General features: G+C 40.9%; 2 protein-coding genes across 10 annotated transcripts in view; both read left to right on the top strand.

The window, feature by feature from the left end:
* Positions 1–12795, top strand: part of LOC110491155 (extracellular sulfatase Sulf-2) — a 280821-nt gene extending 268026 nt beyond the window's left edge. For 3 of the 8 annotated variants that reach the window (XM_036947629.2, XM_090203819.1, XM_090203818.1), the window contains 9 exons: positions 1856–1952; positions 4395–4489; positions 4928–4987; positions 5250–5419; positions 5496–5638; positions 6712–6835; positions 7378–7411; positions 9526–9579; positions 10938–12795. In XM_036947629.2, the coding sequence (XP_036803524.2) occupies positions 1856–1952; positions 4395–4489; positions 4928–4987; positions 5250–5419; positions 5496–5638; positions 6712–6835; positions 7378–7411; positions 9526–9579; positions 10938–10968 (808 nt within the window). In that variant the 3' untranslated portion in view covers positions 10969–12795. Of the gene's footprint in view, positions 1–1855; positions 1953–4394; positions 4490–4927; positions 4988–5249; positions 5420–5495; positions 5639–6711; positions 6836–7377; positions 7412–9525; positions 9580–10159 lie in introns of all 8 variants that reach the window. The other 5 variants (XM_036947630.2, XM_090203821.1, XM_090203820.1 and 2 more) reach the window with 3 other exon arrangements.
* Positions 12796–15972: 3177 nt separating this feature from the next.
* The window catches only part of LOC110491154 (rho GTPase-activating protein 39), a 168816-nt gene continuing 163100 nt past the window's right edge, over positions 15973–21688 (top strand). For both annotated transcript variants that reach the window (XM_036947624.2, XM_090203817.1), the window contains exon 1: positions 15973–16148. In XM_036947624.2, the coding sequence (XP_036803519.2) occupies positions 16135–16148 (14 nt within the window). In that variant the 5' untranslated portion in view covers positions 15973–16134. The remainder of the gene's footprint in view (positions 16149–21688) is intronic.

The following is a 21688-nucleotide window of genomic DNA, read 5'->3' as shown; positions in this document are numbered from 1 at the left end:
GGATAGTTCACCTAACTTAACACAAAATGTAAAGTGTAGACAAGGGTTGTTCAGTTATTCCTTTCAATTATACATACTGCTCCAAAAAAAATAAAGGGAACACTTAAACAACACAATGTAACTCCAAGTCAATCACACTTCTGTGAAATCAAACTGTCCACTTAGGAAGCAACACTGATTGACAATACATTTCACATGCTGTTGTGCAAATGGAATAGACAACAGGTGGAAATTATAGGCAATTAGCAAGATACCCCCAATAAAGGAGTGGTTCTGCAGGTGGTGACCACAGACCACTTCTCAGTTCCTATGCTTCCTGGCTGATGTTTTGGTCACTTTTGAATGCTGGCGGTGCTTTCACTCTAGTGGTAGCATGAGACGGAGTCTACAACCCACACAAGTGGCTCAGGTAGTGCAGCTCATCCAGGATGGAACATCAATGCGAGCTGTGGCAAGAAGGTTTGCTGTGTCTGTCAGCGTAGTGTCCAGAGCATGGAGGCGCTACCAGGAGACAGGCCAGTACATCAGGAGATGTGGAGGAGGCCGTAGGAGGGCAACAACCCAGCAGCAGGACTCCATGAGGGTGGTATGAGGGCCCGACATCCACAGGTGGGGGTAGTGCTTACAGCCCAACACCGTGCAGGACATTTGGCATTTGCCAGAGAACACCAAGATTGGCAAATTCGCCACTGGCGCCCTGTGCTCTTCACAGATGAAAGCAGGTTCACACTGAGCACATGTGACAGACGTGACAGTCTGGAGACGCCGTGGAGAACGTTCTGCTGCCTGCAACATCCTCCAGCATGACCGGTTTGGCGGTGGGTCAGTCATGGTGTGGCATTTCTTTGGGGGGCCGCACAGCCCTCCATGCGCTCACCAGAGGTAGCCTGACTGCCATTAGGTACCGAAATGAGATCCTCAGACCCCTTGTGAGACCATATGCTGGTGCAGTTGGCCCTGGGTTCCTCCCAATGCAAGACAATACTAGACCTCATGTGGCTGGAGTGTGTCAGCAGTTCCTGCAAGAGGAAGGCATTGATGCTATGGACTGGCCCGCCCATTCCCCAGACCTGAATCCAATTGAGCACATCTGGGACATCATGTCTCACTCCATCCACCAACGCCACAGTTGCACCACAGACTGTCCAGGAGTTGGCGGATGCTTTAGTCCAGGTCTGAGAGGAGATCCCTCAGGAGACCATCCGCCACCTCATCAGGAGCATGCCCAGGCGTTGTAGGGAGGTCATACAGGCACACACACTACTGAGCCTCATTTTGACTTGTTTTAAGGACATTACATCAAAATTGGATCAGCCTGTAGTGTGGTTTTCCACATTAATTTTGAGTGTGACTCCAAATCCAGACCTCCATGGGTTGATAAATTTGATTTCCATTGATAATTTGTGTGATTTTGGTGTCAGCACATTCAACTATGTAAAGAAAAAAGTATTTAATAAGAATATTTCATTCATTCAGATCTAGGACGTGTTATTTTTTTGAGCAGTGTATATAATAAGCTCTAGACAACCAGGTGAGAGGAGCTCCTCACTAATTAGTGACCTTGATTCATCAATCTAGTACAAGGGAGGAGCAAAAACCTGCAGACACTCTGCCCTCCGTGGAATGAGTTTGACTCATGTGATGTAGAGCATTATTGTACAATTTAAACTGCTGTGAAATATATTTTCAATACCTCCATATTTGTATGGAAAAAGTAAATAACAAAAGTAAATAACAAAAACTAAACTTAAAGTTACATATTTCAGCTTTAAAACTGCATGTTTAAATGTGTTGTTAATACTACATTATTGTGTTGTTAGCTGGGCTTAATGCTCACTGTGTATCCTGTCCTCAGATGCTCCATCCTGGCCGATGACACAGTGAAGTGTGACACAGGGATCTATAAGTCTGTGCAGGCCTGGAAGGACCACAAACTCCACATCGACCACGAGGTAGGCCAGTCTTCTCAGCCACTCACATAACCCACATCGACCATGAGGCCAGTCTCATCAGCCAGTCACATAACCCACATCGACCACGAGGCCAGTCTCATCAGCCACTCACATAACCCACATCGACCACGAGGCCAGTCTCATCAGCCACTCACTTAACCCACATCGACCACGAGGCCAGTCTCATCAGCCACTCACATAACCCACATCGACCACGAGGCCAGTCTCATCAGCCACTCACATAACCCACATCGACCACGAGGCCAGTCTCATCAGCCACTCACATAACCCACATCGACCACGAGGCCAGTCTCATCAGCCACTCACATAACCCACATCGACCACGAGGCCAGTCTTATCAGCCACTCACATAACCCACATCGACCACGAGGCCAGTCTCATCAGCCACTCACATAACCCACATCGACCACGAGGCCAGTCTCATCAGCCACTCACATAACCCACATCGACCACGAGGCCAGTCTCATCAGCCACTCACATAACCCACATCGACCACGAGGCCAGTCTCATCAGCCACTCACATAACCCACATCGACCACAAGGCCAGTCTCATCAGCCACTCACATAACCCACATCGACCACGAGGCCAGTCTCATCAGCCACTCACATAACCCACATCGAACACGAGGCCAGTCTCATCAGCCACTCACATAACCCACATTGACCACGAGGCCAGTCTCATCAGCCACTCACATAACCCACATCGACCACGAGGCCAGTCTCATCAGCCACTCACATAACCCACATCGACCACGAGGCCAGTCTCATCAGCCACTCACATAACCCACATCGACCACGAGGTAGGCCAGTCTCATCAGCCACTCACATAACCCACATCGAACACGAGGCCAGTCTCATCAGCCACTCACATAACCCACATCGACCACGAGGCCAGTCTCATCAGCCACTCACATAACCCACATCGACCACGAGGCCAGTCTCATCAGCCACTCACATAACCCACATCGACCACGAGGCCAGTCTCATCAGTCACTCACATAACCCACATCGAACACGAGGCCAGTCTCATCAGCCACTCACATAACCCACATTGACCACGAGGCCAGTCTCATCAGCCACTCACATAACCCACATCGACCACGAGGCCAGTCTCATCAGCCACTCACATAACCCACATCGACCACGAGGCCAGTCTCATCAGCCACTCACATAACGCACATCGACCACGAGGCCAGTCTCATCAGCCACTCACATAACCCACATCGACCATGAGGTAGGCCAGTCTCATCAGCCACTCACATAACCCACATCGACCACGAGGCCAGTCTCATCAGCCACTCACATAACCCACATCGACCACGAGGCCAGTCTCATCAGCCACTCACATAACCCACATCGACCACGAAGCCAGTCTCATCAGCCACTCACATAACCCACATCGACCACGAGGTATAGGCCAGTCTTCTCAGCCACTCACATAACCCACATCGACCACGAGTCCAGTCTCATCAGCCACTCACATAACCCACATCGACCACGAGGCCAGTCTCATCAGCCACTCACATAACCCACATCGACCACGAGGCCAGTCTCATCAGCCACTCACATAACCCACATCGACCACGAGGCCAGTCTCATCAGCCACTCACATAATCCACATCGACCACGAGGCCAGTCTCATCAGCCACTCACATAACCCACATCGACCATGAGGCAGGTCAGTCTTCTCAGCCACTCACATAACCCACATCGACCACGAGGCCAGTCTCATCAGCCACTCACATAACCCACATCGACCATGAGGCAGGTCAGTCTTCTCAGCCACTCACATAACCCACATCGACCACGAGGCCAGTCTCATCAGCCACTCACATAACCCACATCGACCATGAGGCAGGTCAGTCTTCTCAGCCACCCACATAACCCACATCGACCACGAGGCCAGTCTCATTAGCCACTCACATAACCCACATCGACCACGAAGCCAGCTTTATCAGCCACTCACATCGAACACGAGGCCAGTCTCATCAGCCACTCACATAACCCACATCGACCACGAGGCCAGTCTTATCAGCCACTCACATAACCCACATCGACCACGAGGCCAGTCTCATCAGCCACTCACATAACCCACATCGACCACGAGGCCAGTCTTATCAGCCACTCACATAACCCACATCGACCACGAGGCCAGCCTCATCAGCCACTCACATAACCCACATATGACCACAAAACAATTATGCTTTATTTCTCAATGCAGTTGATCTTCAGTGGTCACATAATAGCTGCTAATGAAATCATTGATTGTATAATTATGAGTTCGTTGAACGGGTGGTACTGGGACTCGAATCCACTATCTTAGCACTGCAAGCACCATTCTCTAACAACTCAGCTGTAGAGGACCACATCATTGTGTTGTGACATTTCTCTGTCTAATCTAATGTCCTGCCGATCTCTCAGATTGAGACCCTGCAGACCAAGATCAAGAATCTGAGAGAAGTCAGGGGTCATCTGAAGAAGGCCCGCCCAGAGGAGTGTGACTGTCTCCGCTACATGTAAAGAGAGAACATCTCCTCCCCTCCTCTCTCCTCTCCTCCTCTCCTCCTCTCTCCTCTCCTCCCCTCCCCTCCTCTCTACTCTCCTCCTCTCTCCTCTCCTCTCATCCCCTCCTCTCCTCTCTCCTCTCCTCCTCTCTCTTCTCCTCTCCTTTCCTTTCCTTTCCTTTCCTCTTCTCCTCTCCTCTCCTCTCCTTTCCTTTCCTTTCCTCCTCTCCTCTCCTCTCCTCTCCTCTCATCTCCTCCCCTCTTCTCTCCTCTTCTCAATCCACAGTTTACGTTGCTCAACTGATTTCTTACAAACCCCCACACACTAAACGCCAGCATTACATTACAGTGACTCTACCACTCAAATAGCTTTACTTCAGACCCCCTGTGGTTCTCCCTGCAGATATTTATCATAAATGCTGTTAATGTGAATATCTGTGTGTGTTTCAGCTACCAGTCTAAGTACAAGAGTAAGCTTAGGTACAAAGGAAGCAGCATTCACCCATTCAGGTAAGGGGTTTGTGTTGTTTATCATGTGTGTCCTTCCTATAAGAAAGAGATGTGAACTCTAGGTGTTCTTATGAACTCTATGTGTAATGATTGTATATCTACAATATACTGTATATATATCTGACTATTTCATTGTGTCACTGTGCAATGTGTGTGTGTGTGTGTGTGTGTGTGTGTGTGTGTGTGTGTGTGTGTGTGTGTGTGTGTGTGTGTGTGTGTGTGTGTGTGTGTGTGTGTGTGTGTGTGTGTGTGATGTCATCAGGAAGGGTCAGGATAAGGATAACAAGGCGTGGCTGCTGAAGGACCAGAAGAGGAGGAAGAAGATGAGGAAGCTGCTGAAACGTCTGAGGAACAACGACACCTGTAGCATGCCTGGTCTAACCTGCTTCACCCACGACAACCAGCACTGGCAGACCGCCCCCTTCTGGACAAGTAAGACCCTGTACACACACACGCACACATATACACACGCACACACACTAGCACCGACTATTCTCTCTGTCTGCAGTGGGTCCATTCTGTGCCTGCACCAGTGCCAACAACAACACCTACTGGTGCGTGAGGACCATCAACGAAACTCACAACTTCCTGTTCTGTGAGTTTGCGACTGGCTTCCTGGAGTACTTTGACCTCAACACAGATCCCTACCAGGTCAGTGCTCCTCCTCACCGCTATCACTCACTCCTCTGTAAGATTGTATCTAACAGAGTAATACATTTAGAATATCGTTCTGATTCTAGAATATCGTTCTGATTCTAATTACACAGCATTATTTAAATAGTCCTCATGTCATGTTAATGGGGATCTATCATGACTGTTATAGAATGTTGTAGTGTCATGTTAATGGGGTTCTAACATGACTGTTATAGAATGTTGTAGTGTCATGTTAATGGGGTTCTAACATGACTGTTATAGAATGTTGTAGTGTCATGTTAATGGGGTTCTAACATGACTGTTATAGAATGTTGTAGTGTCATGTTAATGTGGTTCTAACATGCCTGTTATAGAATGTTGTAGTGTCATGTTAATGGGGTTCTAACATGACTGTTACAGAATGTTGAAGTGTCATGTTAATGGGGCTCTAACATGGCTGTTATAGAATGTTGTAGTGTCATGTTAATGAAGATCTAACATGACTGTTATAGAATGTTGTAGTGTCATGTTAATGGGGTTCTAACATGACTGTTATAGAATGTTGTAGTGTCATGTTAAAGGGGTTCTAACATGACCGTTATAGAATGCTGTAGTGTCATGTTAATGAAGATCTAACATGACTGTTATAGAATGTTGTAGTGTCATGTTAATGGGGTTCTAACATGACTGTTATATAATGTTGTAGTGTCATGTTAATGGGGTTCTAACATGACTGTTATAGAATGTTGTAGTGTCATGTTAATGGGGTTCTAACATGACTGTTACAGAATGTTGTAGTGTCATGTTAATGATGTTCTAACATGACTGTTACAGAATGTCGTAGTGTCATGTTAATGCATCGTAATGCAGAAACAAGTGGGGCCAGGTTAGGGGAAAAGGATGAAACGTCCCAACTCTGTAGACACGGCTCCTCTTCCTGACATTATCTAGCCTGTAGCCCTGTCTTCAAGATGGCACACTGAAAACAATCTGTTGTATAACAGCTGGAGATGCTCTTATGAATTCATTTTCAAATATGTATGAAGACCAGCATCATTCCTCTCTCTCTGTATCTCTGTCTGTCTGTGCAGCTGATGAATGCTGTGAACACACTGGACCGAACCGTCCTAAATCAGCTCCACGTTCAACTCATGGAGCTCCGCAGCTGCAAGGGTCACAAGCAGTGCAACCCCCGTACCCGCAACCTGGAGCTGGGTGAGTTCCTCTAACACACACACACACACACACACATACGCACGCACGCACACACACACACACGCACGCACGCACGCACGCACGCGCGCACGCACACACACACAAACAATATCTCAGGTTGTTGTGGGTTGTCACTACAGAAGAATGATCTCTGTTTTCTATCTTCATCCCCATCATCCTCTTCGCCAAACCCAAGTCCTGCCTTGCTTTGTGTTCTTGTTTTCACCATGCAATACCTCTCATGTATCAATTCTAGTACCGCATCTTAAACGACTACAACCACTCACTCTGGAAGGAGCTCTGTTCCTTTTAATGAAGGCCAATTCAGTTGAAAGTCGATTTCTGCTGGTTTTTTTTGTTGTTGTTTTCTTTAACACTATTTGAATTTCAGACACCATTTTGATTTTTTAAAACAACTGCTCTTTCTAACCCGCCCCTCTCAACACAGAGTCACACCTACATGGCTTAACGAGGTCTCTATGCCTTAATTGATAGGAATCTGTTCCTATGTTCTCTAACCACTGCTATTGTCTCTTCTTCAGGAGGTAAAGAGCGAAGCAGCTATGATGAATACAGGTATCTTTACTCATCGACATAAACACCACTCTGCACTTAACTATTTATTAGGTATTAGCACTAAACTCAGCAAAAAAAAGAAACCTCACACTGTCAACTGCGTTTATTTTCAGCAAACTTAACGTGTAAATATTTGTATGAACATAAGATTCAACAACTGAGACATAAACTGAACAAGTTCCACAGACATGTGACTAACAGAAATTGAATAATGTGTCCCTGAACAAAGCGGGGGTCAAAATCAAAAGTAACAGTCAGTATCTGGTGTGGCCACCAGCTGCATTAAGTACTGCAGTGCATCTCCTTCTCATGGACTGCACCAGATTTGCCCGTTCTTGCTGTGAGATGTTACCCCACTATTCCACCAAGGCACCTGCAAGATCCTGGACATTTCTGGGGGGAATGGCCCTAGCCCTCACTCTCCGATCCAACAGGTCCCAGGCGTGCTCAATGGGATTGAGATCCGGGCTCTTCACTGGCCATGGCAGAACACTGACATTCCTGTCTGGCAGGAAATCACACACAGAATGAGCAGTATGGCTGGTGGCATTGTCATGGTGGAGGGTCATGTCAGCATTGAGATCGCCTGCAATGACAACAAGCTCAGTCCGATGATGCTGTGACACACCGCCCCAGACCATGACGGACCCTCCACTCCAAATCAATCCCGCTCCAGAGTACAAGCCTCGGTGTAAAGCTCATTCCCTCGACAATAAACGCAAATCTGACCATCACCCCTGGTGAGACAAAACCGCGACTCGTCAGTGAAGAGCACTTTTTACCAGTCCTGTCTGGTCCAGCGACGGTGGGTTTGTGCCCATAGGCGACGTTGTTGCTGGTGATCTCTGGTGAGGACCTGCCTTACAACAGGCCTACAAGCCCTCAGTCCAGCCTCTCTCAGCCTATTGCAGACAGTCTGAGCACTGATGGAGGGATTGTGCGTTCCTGGTGTAACTCGGCAGTTGTTGTTGCCAGCCTGTACCTGTCCCGCAGGTGTAATGTTTGAATGTACCGATCCTGTGCAGGTGTTGTTACACGTGGTCTGCCATTGCGAGGACGATCAGCTGTCTGTCCTTTCTCCCTGTAGCGCTGTCTTAGGCATCTCACAGTACGGACATTGCAATTTATTTCCCTGGCCACATCTGCAGTCCTCATGCCTCATTGCAGCGTGCCTAAGGCATGTTCACGCAGATAAGCAGGGACCCTGGGCATCTTTCTTTTGGAGTTTTTCAGTGTCAGTAGAAAGTCCTCTTTAGTGTCCTAAGTTGTCATAACTGTGACCTTAATTGCATTCTGTCTGTAAGCTGTTAGTGTCTTAAAACGACCGTTCCATAGGTGCATGTTCATTAATTGTTTATGGGTCATTGAACAAGCACGGGAAACAGTGTTTAATCCCTTTACAATGAAGATCTGTGAAGTTATTTGGATTTTTACTAATTATCTTTGAAAGACAGGGGCCTGAAAAAGGTCTGTTTCTTTTTTTGCTGAGTTTATATAAAATGAATATAAACATTCCTAAAAGATAGTTGACTATCTACTTGGTCTAGAATACGTTGACAGAATACACAACACTTAGAAAGTACATAGAGATTGTGTATATGGGCGACGTGTGGGGCGACGTGTGGGTCGACGTGTGGGGCGAAGTGTGGACGTCACAGGAGGTTGGTGGCTCCTTTTTTGGGGAGCACGGGCTCGTGGTAATGGCTGGAGCGGCATCAGTGGACTGTTATAAAACACATTGGTTTTCTATGTGTCTGATGCCATTCCATTTGCTCCGTTCCGGACATTATTATGAGCCCTCCTTCCTTCAGCAGCCTCCTGTGCTGGACGTGCGATTGAGAGTGTGTTTTTTGGTGTTCCCTTTCTCTCTCTCTCTTTCTCTCTCTCTCTCTCTCTTTCTTTCCTTCTTTCTTTCTCTCTTGATTTTCCTTTGCATCTTTGCATGACTTCTGGTTTGGGGGATTTGCACTGAGCACTTTTCTAACCCTGGGGAATACTCAGTGTATGCTTCACTGTCTCTACACTCCTTCTAACTGAGGTTGGGAGAAGGTTGAGGGCTTCTTCTGCTTGAACGGGCTGAATAACAGTCTATCTTATTGCTGCTTGTGCATCAGGCAGTTTCAACGCAGAAAGTGGCCAAAAGTGAAGATGCCCACCTCCAAATCACTGTGAGTCTGGAACTTCACGATGCCACCAAACAGTCACCTCTGACAGTCAACTCTAACAGTCACCTCTAACAGTCACCTCTAACAGTCAACTCTAACTCACGATGCCACCAAACAGTCACCTCTAACAGTCACCTCTAACTCACGATGCCACCAAACAGTCACCTCTGACAGTCAACTCTAACTCACGATGCCACCAAAACAGTCACCTCTAACAGTCACCTCTAACAGTCAACTCTAACTCACGATGCCGCCAAAACAGTCACCTCTAACAGTCACCTCTAACAGTCACCTCTAACAGTCACCTCTAACAGTCACCTCTAACAGTCATCTCTAACTTGCTTTTTCTTCCTCTCTTTCGTTCCTCTTTCATTTCGTTAGTTTTTTCAACTCTGGGTTTTTCCAGGCTTGCCTGCTGCTCTCTGCTAGTTCTAGTTAATAACCATGACTGTCTCACTCTCCTGTCTGTCTCACTCTCCTGTCTGTCTCACTCTCCTGTCTGTCGATATGAATGGATGTAATTCTAACCTGCAAGGTTTAGGCAGCTCACATCTCATACTGTCCTGTTGCTTGTCACCTGTAGAGGGCGTCATCCACCCCCACCGCCCAGCACATCTGCCTTAGTCATCTAATCATCTCTACCTGTAGAGGGCGCCATCCACCCCCACTGCCCAGCGCATCTGCCTTAGTCATCTAATCATCTCTACCTGTAGAGGGCGCCATCCACCCCCACCGCCCAGCGCATCTGCCTTAGTCATCTAATCATCTCTACCTGTAGAGGGCGCCATCCACCGCCCAGCACATCTGCCTTAGTCATCTAATCATCTCTACCTGTAGAGGGCGCCATCCACCCCCACCGCCCAGCACATCTGCCTTAGTCATCTAATCATCTCTACCTGTAGAGGGCGCCATCCACCGCCCAGCACATCTGCCTTAGTCATCTAATCATCTCTACCTGTAGAGGGCGCCATCCACCCCCACCGCCCAGCACATCTGCCTTAGTCATCTAATCATCTCTACCTGTAGAGGGCGCCATCCACCCCCACCGCCCAGCGCATCTGCCTTGGTTGACTCTCACTGTTCATAAGACTGCAGTGCCTCACAATGTCTCTCACTCTTTCTGATACTCTGCTGTCCATGTGTCTTGTCTGTTTCTCCATGTAGCTGCCTCATAAACTAGTGTGAATGTCAGAGAATGAACCCATTCAAGCATTCATATAGAATAGAATACTACTCTGTCCTGGGACCAGTTTACTGGGAGCAGTGTTCACGTGGTGATGATGAGGAGAGTACAGACACAACGGGAGACAGAGGTTTGCTGTGGATGACACTGTTTTGTCTGTGTGATCTTGTCTCATCAGAGGACAGATTTGGGAAGGCTGGGAGGGATAGGGTCCAGGAGGCGACAGTGGCCCCGTCAGAAGCACCCAGTGCAGGAGGAACGGGAATGGACTGGTCAGAACTTGAACCCTTGTACAGACTTGACAAGCACGCGTATGATCTCAAACTCAACTTCAACGTCAGCCTGGAGGACTGGGACAACTTTGACTGGACCGTGGACAGGATGTTCACGATGCTAGGCAACTTCAACCACCAGCCGAACGGGCGCAGCAGCAACTTGATTCCTGGGGAGGGTAGAGGAGGAAGAGACCACGCCCTGGTATCCTCAACGGACCAATCAGCCTCAGCCATCTACCTGACCACCCTGGCCACTCCAGCTCTCCTGCTGAGAGAGGCTGCGGCCGAGGTCCTGAGGGAGGCGTTGGGGCTGAATGGAGGGGAGCACCGCTCTTCCTCCTCCTCCTCCTCCTCTTCCTGTCCTCCAGTCCCAGCTGAGGAGGGCCGCTCAGACTGGGACCACTCCCCACCTCTCCTCAACCAGTTAGGGGAGGAGGGCCCGCCTAGACTGCATGACGAGGATGAGGAGGGCAGGGATAGGGGTGATGAAGAGGAGGAGGAAGAGTTGTTTAGGAGACGGTCGGCCCGGTGGAGGCTGAACCATGCTCACTGTCAGTGCAGTGACTTTGTTCAGGAAGCTGAGAACGGGTTGCCTGTATGACTGCCTGTAAGACCCCTCTCTCACTCTGTCTCCCCTCCTCACCTGAGATTTTAGGGAGACTGAATCAGCACAATGTCACCTCTGGCCTGTCCCCCACCCAGACCCGCTTAAATTCTCACCCTCCTCCTCCTCAGGCCACAGCAGCACTTCCTGGCTGATATGGGGACGAGCCTGTCCCTTTAATCAAGACTGCAGTCCTCCAGTGCCCCAACCATATCCCAGGCCAGCAGACGGCCCACTGCTGGCCCCTTCCTGTAATACATCAACGGACTTCACCAGGAGATTCTTTATGAACGAACACAGCAGCAGCCCATGATTCTTTATGAACGAACACAGCAGCAGCCCATGATTCTTTATGAGCGAACACAGCAGCAGCAGCCCATGATTCTTTATGAACGAACACAGCAGCAGCAGCCCATGATTCTTTATGAACGAACACAGCAGCAGCCCATGATTCTTTATGAGCGAACACAGCAGAAGCAGCCCATGATTCTTTATGAGCGAACACAGCAGCAGCAGCCCATGATTCTTTATGAGCGAACACAGCAGAAGCAGCCCATGATTCTTTATGAGCGAACACAGCAGAAGCAGCCCATGATTCTTTATGAGCGAACACAGCAGCAGCAGCCCATGATTCTTTATGAGCGAACACAGCAGCAGCAGCCCATGATTCTTTATGAGCGAACACAGCAGCAGCAGCCCATGATTCTTTATGAGTGAACACAGCAGAAGCAGCCCATGATTCTTTATGAGCGAACACAGCAGCAGCAGCCCATGATTCTTTATGAGCGAACACAGCAGCAGCAGCCCATGATTCTTTATGAGCGAACACAGCAGAAGCAGCCCATGATTCTTTATGAGCGAACACAGCAGAAGCAGCCCATGATTCTTTATGAGCGAACACAGCAGCAGCAGCCCATGATTCTTTATGAGCGAACACAGCAGAAGCAGCCCATGATTCTTTATGAGCGAACACAGCAGCAGCAGCCCATGATTCTTTATGAGCGAACACAGCAGCAGCAGCCCATGATTCTTTATGAGCGAACACAGCAGAAGCAGCCCATGATTATTTTCCTATGGCAGGATGTTACTTTGCTTTGTTTTTTGTTTTTGGGGAGCTTTGGGAATATGAGAGGAAAATAAACTTGATTGATTTTTGATATTCATTGGATTCTTTGAAAAAAATATTGTGTATTCTATATGTGTATTTGACTTTGTTTGTTTTTACTAATGGGTGTATGAATTGGTGCTGGTTCCACCCCCCTGTGCTGATTACGTGTATGTGGCACATTGATTAAGGCTTTTTTTTAACCAATGTGTTACTAATTCATTTTTGAAAACACTTAATTCCACAAAATGCAGATGATCAATTATGAGGTTCAGTGATACACACACACACACACACACACACACACACACACCTCACACACTGTGAGTGCTGTGGAACTTGCCTTTGAGTTTGGCGTCAAACCGACACGAGGAGGCCGTGGTTAGGGTTGGAGTGCAGGTAGGAACTGGGAGTGTCATCTAAGTGCCGTATATTTTCAGTGTTGCAGCTTATTTTAGTTCTACTATGTTTGTAATGAAAAACAAGAGACTTGATATTTATGTGAATCAAAGCATTCCCTTTTGTTGTGTTCTTATTTTCATTTCAAAATGACTGAGTTCTGGATGTTGAACAGAATAAGAGTTTTTACTGAAAATATATCTACCGCTAACAACTTGGTAGCTGTGGCATTAACCGTTTTGAGAGAGTCCAATCAGAAAACATGCAATCGAAGGCACTTATCTGATGTGAACCCACTGAGACGTATAGAGGTCACAACATTGTAGCTGTCCCATTATGGTGTCTGTGACAGTATGGCCAGCACCACTGAAGCCATTTCCATTTTAAAATAGTCCCTTTTCTTCCTTCTTTAGATAAAAAAAAAAGTGTAAACTAATATAGGTGTCTTATCGCCTCCTGCAGTGCTGGAGTCCTGAACCAAATTTAGTGTCATTCATTTATTGTGGCCACTAGATGGCAGTCACATAGCTTGAAGCCATTTACAAACTAGGCAAACCATTTTAAAGAAGAAGACAATGCTCTGCTTATTGGCTGATCGCTCCCAACCCCATACGAATCTCTACACAGTTGACTACTGTAAAATGCCTGGAAGCCCCCAATGGCAATGTCCATGCAAAAACGTGTTATTTCTATGTAATGATCCTTATACATCTCTATGTGTAAACCTGACTTGTCTAGTCTGGTTGGTTCATCCAGGAAGTCTGTTTCATGAAGTCATCAGTCCACAGTTGAGTTCCCCTGCTAAGACGTTGTTGCATGTATTGTGTTGCAATGGTTGTGTGCCAGGTCATCGACTGTGCTGTCGGGCACCAGATTGCTAGGACATATGATATGGTTGGCTGATATGTAAAATAACTATCCAATGGCTGGGCAGAGGAACGTGCCCCACTACCTCTCTCTGATGTCATCAAAGGCTTCAGAGAGAAAAGGTGTGCTTGTTTTGCAAGCCGATGTGTCCCAGAGATGGGCGGGACATAGGTTTCATGACCCACTCACCTTATACAGCAACCCTGGCAGTTTATTCTGCCTAATACCACTTAGAGATACTCAGAACATGCTGGCTTGTAAAACAAGCCCACACAGTCACGATCAGCCATAACTTCATGGTCTAAAGACTGTAGTTACACGTGTTTCTCTTAGAAATAAAAATACATGGAACAGTACATGTAGTTAACAAATGCTGCATTCTTTATAACAGTAGATTTGTTCGCTATACATGGTGCTATTGGGGTCTCAACATACATGGAAAATTGCTGTGTGTATTTGAATGTAGGTTTTTTGCGATTAATGTAAATGTTAAAATATATTTTATAATAAACAGATATTACCTATCAGACAGCGCTTCATCAAAAGGGTCAAATCGTGGGTGCTTATATTTGTCCTGTTTCACTGCATGTACAAGTGGGTAACTTGTACAAGTTTGGAAATGGGAATTTGGCATATCCTTACTCCCCCTGACAGTGGGTTCGTGGCCAGGGATCTGTCATTATTGACCGTGACCCTGGAGCAATTTGGGTTGAGTGACTTGCTCATGTGCAGATCAACAGATTTTTCACCTTGTTTTCACGGGGATTCAAAATATCGACCTTGGGGTTACTGGTCAAATGTTCTAACTGCTAGGCTACCTGCCGCCCTACACTGCAACGATGCTTCACACCTGTAAGTAGTCATCTGATGTGAATACCCTTGAGCAGAAGGAATCTTTCCACCCTCAATTTACCAGGAAACCGAACCCCCCCCCCCCCCCCCCACAATAATTTTGTACTATATTGTACGAGGTAAAACAAGTCCCTTCTCCCCCTGAAAAAAATAAGCAACAGTACTTTTTATTAGCACTTTGAAATGGACCACTGTATGTGAACAAAACAGAGAGGGTTTTATCATAACGATGCCTTGTGTAGTTCCATGGGTTTATCGTGCATATATTTTGGTTTCCAGTGAACAGTTGATAGCTGTAACTAGTTTGTGAATAAAGTGTTGAATGCCAAGGTTTCCTCCTCTTCACTTCACAGTCTGGGTTGTGGTTATTTGACATGTTCAGACCTGCAGTCCTTGATTGGGACACTCTGTTACCGATACCATACATGCCTATTTCTTATTTGGACATTCATGTACTGTATAACATATTTGTCTGGGTTCTGACTAACCATACATTTGATCTTGTTCCATATTCAGCCAACAGGTTTCTCTGGTTCTTTCAGCTTTGGAAGCTTTGGTGAAAAGTAAATATCTTGATTAATGTGTTGATTTATTGGTACACATTTAAGAATGATTTCCCAAACAGTTAATTTAATACATAGACACTGATCCAAACGTTTGGACACAATTGGATCTGGGGTGACAGTCAACATGAGTCTGGGATGTATATTTCTGTCTCAGCACTAGGTGGGTGTATTGGATCATGTTGACACCAAGATCATCAGATACCCCAATGCAGAGGGAAAACAGAGGGGTATACTACAAAGCAAATTCGATGACTTAGCTAGCTAACTTTGATAAATAACCAGAAATAACTATTGATTTTCTGATTAATTAAGAAAGCTTAACTTAGATATGTGTTTTTGATTGTTGAGTCAATAAGACCATGCCCATTTCAAACTTATCCTTCTAAAATATATATATATATTTCAGAATATTTAGGCAAGTTAGCTGGCTGACTCATTCACTTGCTGGCTAACTCATTCAAGCTGCTTTGTAGTATACCGCTCAGTTAAATACAGTCCGTTAGGGATCAGATTACATATAAACCAGGACCATGGTGGAGTTTCGTGGAGGGGTGTGTGTGCTGTACTGACTTGCACACAGACAGGGCAGGGGTGAGGCAGTACTGTGCTCCAGTTACGTGGAAACGCACATACATAGCTTCAACTAGTGGGAAATCTACTACAATGCAACTCTTATTCCAACTTTTTGCTCATACAATGTGAGGAAGATGGCCGAGACAAGGTATGCAAGTTACTATTTACTGTACAGTGTATTGTCAATGCATGTAACTTTGTGTTTCTCTTGGTGAACGAAACTAGAACGATACAATGTGACACGTTTTTGCTGTTGATCCTCGTGTTGTCGCTTCTCACTTCTGCGGATTGATGATTTCCACTGTCTGCTGTGCTACAGTAAAATAATACAACAGGTTTAAAGTAGGCTATAGTCTGGATATGGAAGCTTTACATTACTCAAACTTTATAGGAAAACGTATTGTCTCGGTTTCCCTTTGCGTGTCTCAAATTTAAAATGTTCCCTTTATTTGAAATGCAAATGGTATGCTATGGAAATGAAAAAGAACAAACATTTGTCAAACGCAAATCGTTGTTACCATATAAACACTGTCTAAGACAATAACATGTAGTCAAGGACTTGAACAAACTCATTTCAAACGGATTAAAAGCTTGAAATGACGGACACCAACAAGACATACATACAAACTAATGCATTTGGGAGGTGAAATGTTATCCCATTTCAATAATTATTTGATTGTTCTGGATCAATATATTGTATTCATTACGGATGTAGTCCTTCTTTTCAAGAGAAAGTCATCCTAAAACACTGCATGCCTGTCCAATAACTACACTAGGGTCTATTACACTGCTCCTTATCGGTGTGTAAAACCATGCCTCTGGGCAACTTCACCGTTCAAACACGAGATCCAAGGTTTTTACAATGGATTAATGGGATAGTCTGTGGGGAAACATGCCTGGTCTTGACCGGCATGCATGTCGGAGAACAGATGCTGAACGCTACAGGAGAGGGCTGGTTAGTTACACATGGTCCAGCATGCTTTCCCTCTGGTGCTGTGTCAGTCAATCTGCCGCTCAGTCAGTCACTTCCCATCCTGACTTCCATGTGTCCAGCATAATGGCAACCATCAGCGGGACGGGCGTAGACGTATTTTATTCATATTTTAGTTCTCCTGACTAGACTCGATTAGCTGTTTAGTGTTGGCCTCATGCTATATACCATTTATATAAAGACATATAATGATTGGGGTAGTTTAGATGAATTGGTTAGCCTGTAATCAGTTGATGAGTGCAGTGGATATAGCAGTGTATTGCTCTTACTGAATAGAGTTGTGTGAGTACTATATATATAATAACAGAGATGTGTTACTACTGTATATATAATCACACTTGAAGGGAGTCCAAGTTACACATTGTGAAGACAGTGAGCAAATGGAGGCCATGGAAGCATTAACTATGTTTTATTGTGCTGTGGAAGCCAGAGTTGGATTGTATGATTGTGGTCCGATTTTAATGATCAGTTTCGTCTCTTGAATCTTGGCAGATGTTTCTACAAATAGCTTGGTTCCGCTACCAAAGTAAAAACACAAATAAAAAAACACATGCATGTTCCATAGCACTATTACTATTATACTAACTATTACTATTATACTAACTATACTATTATACTAACTATTACTATTATACTAACTATTACTATTATACTAACTATTACTATTATACTAACTATTACTATCATACTAACTATTACTATTATACTAACTATTACTATTATCCTAACTATTACTATCATACTAACTAGTACTATCATACTAACTATTACTATTATACTAACTATTACTATTATACTAACTATTACTATCATACTAACTATTACTATCATACTAACTATTACTATTATCCTAACTATTACTATCATACTAACTAGTACTATCATACTAACTAGTACTATTATACTAACTATTACTATTATACTATTACTATTATACTATTACTATTATACTAACTATTACTATTACACTATTACTATTATACTATTACTATTATACTATTACTATTATACTAACTATTACTATTATACTAGTACTATCATACTAACTATTACTATTATACTAACTATTACTATTATACTAACTATTACTATCATACTAACTATTACTATCATACTAACTATTACTATTATACTATTACTATTATACTATTGCTATTATACTATTACTATTATACTATTACTATTATACTATTACTATTATACTATTACTATTATACTAACTATTACTATTATACTAGTACTATCATACTAACTATTACTATTATACTAACTATTACTATTATACTATTACTATTACACTAACTATTACTATTATACTATTACTATTATACTATTACTATTATACTAACTATTACTATTATACTAGTACTATCATACTAACTATTACTATTATACTAACTATTACTATTATACTAACTATTACTATCATACTAACTATTACTATCATACTAACTATTACTATCATACTAACTATTACTATTATACTATTACTATTATACTATTACTATTATACTATTACTATTATACTATTACTATTATACTAACTATTACTATTATACTAGTACTATCATACTAACTATTACTATTATACTAACTATTACTATTATACTAACTATTACTATCATACTAACTATTACTATCATACTAACTATTACTATTATACTATTACTATTATACTATTACTATTACACTAACTATTACTGTCATACTAACTATTACTATTATACTATTACTATTATACTATTACTATTATACTATTACTATTATACTAACTATTATACTAACTATTACTATTATACTATTACTATTATACTAGTACTATTATACTAACTATTACTATTATACTATTACTATTATACTATTACTATTATACTAACTATTACTATTATACTAACTATTATACCAACTATTACTATTACACTAACTATTACTATTATACTAGCTATTACTATTATACAAACGATTACTATTATACTAACTATTACTATTATACTATTACTATTATACAAACTATTACTATTACACTAACTATTACTATCATACTAACTATTACTATTATACTAACTATTACTATCATACTAACTATTACTATCATACTAACTATACTATTATACTAACTAGTACTATTATACTAACTATTACTATTATACTATTACTATCATACTAACTATTACTATCATACTAACTATACTATTATACTAACTAGTACTATTATACTAACTATTACTATTATACTATTACTATCATACTAACTATTACTATCATACTAACTATACTATTATACTAACTATTACTATTACACTAACTATTACTATTATACTAACTAGTACTATCATACTAACTATTACTATTATACCATTACTATTATACTAACTAGTACTATTATACTAACTATTACTATTATACTATTACTATTATACTAACTATTACTATTATACTATTACTATTACACTAACTATTATACTAACTATTACTATTACACTAACTATTACTATCATACTAACTATTACTATTATACTATTACTATTACACTAACTATTATACTAACTATTACTATTATACTAACTATTACTATTATACTAACTATTACTATTATACTATTACTATAATACTAACTATTACTATTACACTAACTACTACTATTATACTATTACTATTATACTAACTATTACTATTATACTATTACTATTATACTAACTATGACTATTATACTATTACTATTATACTAACTATTACTATTATACTAACTATTACTATTATACTATTACTATTATACTATTACTATTACACTAACTATTACTATTATACTAACTATTACTATTATACTAACTATTACTATTATACTATTACTATCATACTAACTATTACTATTATACTAACTATTACTATTATACTAACTATTACTATCATCCTAACTATTACTATTATACTAACTATTACTATTATACTATTACTATTATACTAACTATTACTAGTATACTATTACTATCATACTAACTATTACTATTATACCATTACTATTATACTAACTAGTACTATTATACTAACTATTACTATTATACTATTACTATTATACTAACTATTATACTAACTATTACTATTATACTATTACTATTACACTAACTATTATACTAACTATTACTATTATACTAACTATTACTATTATACTATTACACTAACTATTATACTAACTATTACTATTACACTAACTATTACTATCATACTAACTATTACTATTATACTATTACTATTATACTAACTATTACTATTATACTATTACTATTACAGTAACTATTATACTAACTATTACTATTACACTATTACTATTACACTATTACTATTACACTAACTATTACTATCATACTAACTATTACTATTATACTATTACTATTATACAAACTTACTATTACACTAACTATTACTATCATACTAACTATTACTATTATACTAACTATTACTATCATACTAACTATTACTATCATACTAACTATACTATTATACTAACTAGTACTATTATACTAACTATTACTATTATACTATTAATATCATACTAACTATTACTATTACACTAACTATTACTATTATACTAACTAGTACTATCTTACTAACTATTACTATTATACCATTACTATTATACTAACTAGTACTATTATACTAACTATTACTATTATACTATTACTATTATACTAACTATTACTATTATACTATTACTATTACACTAATTATTATACTAACTATTACTATTACACTAACTATTACTATCATACTAACTATTACTATTACACTAACTATTACTATCATACTAACTATTACTATTACACTAACTATTATACTAACTATTACTATTATACTAACTATTACTATTATACTATTACTATTATACTAACTATTACTATTATACTATTACTATTATACTAACTATTACTATTATACTAACTATTACTATTATACTATTACTATTATACTAACTATTACTATTATACTATTACTATTATACTAACTATTACTATTATACTATTACTATTATACTAACTATTACTATTATACTATTACTATTATACTAACTATTACTATTATACTATGACTATTATACTATTACTATTACAGTAACTATTATACTAACTATTACTATTACACTAACTATTACTATCATACTAACTATTACTATTATACTATTACTATACTACTAACTATTACTATACTACTAACTATTACTATTATACCAACTACTACTATTATACTATTACTATTATACTAACTATTACTATTATACTAGTACTATTATACTAACTATTACTATTATACTAACTATTACTATTATACTATTACTATTATACTAACTATTACTATTATACTATGACTATTATACTATTACTATTACTATTACTATTATACTAACTATTACTATTATACTAACTATTACTATTATACTATTACTATTATACTAACTATTACTATTATACTAACTATTACTATTATACTATTACTATTACACTAACTATTATACTAACTATTACTATTATACTAACTATTACTATCATACTAACTATTACTATTATACTATTACTATTATACTAACTATGACTATTATACTATTACTATTACACTAACTATTATACTAACTATTACTATTACACTAACTATTACTATCATACTAACTATTACTATTACACTAACTATTATACTATTACTATTAT

Source organism: Oncorhynchus mykiss, chromosome 16 (genome assembly GCF_057628025.1).
Source record: "Oncorhynchus mykiss isolate SJ-2025 chromosome 16, ASM5762802v1, whole genome shotgun sequence".
NCBI classification, from domain to species: Eukaryota; Metazoa; Chordata; class Actinopteri; order Salmoniformes; family Salmonidae; genus Oncorhynchus; species Oncorhynchus mykiss.
This window is presented reverse-complemented; position numbering and strand designations above follow the sequence as displayed.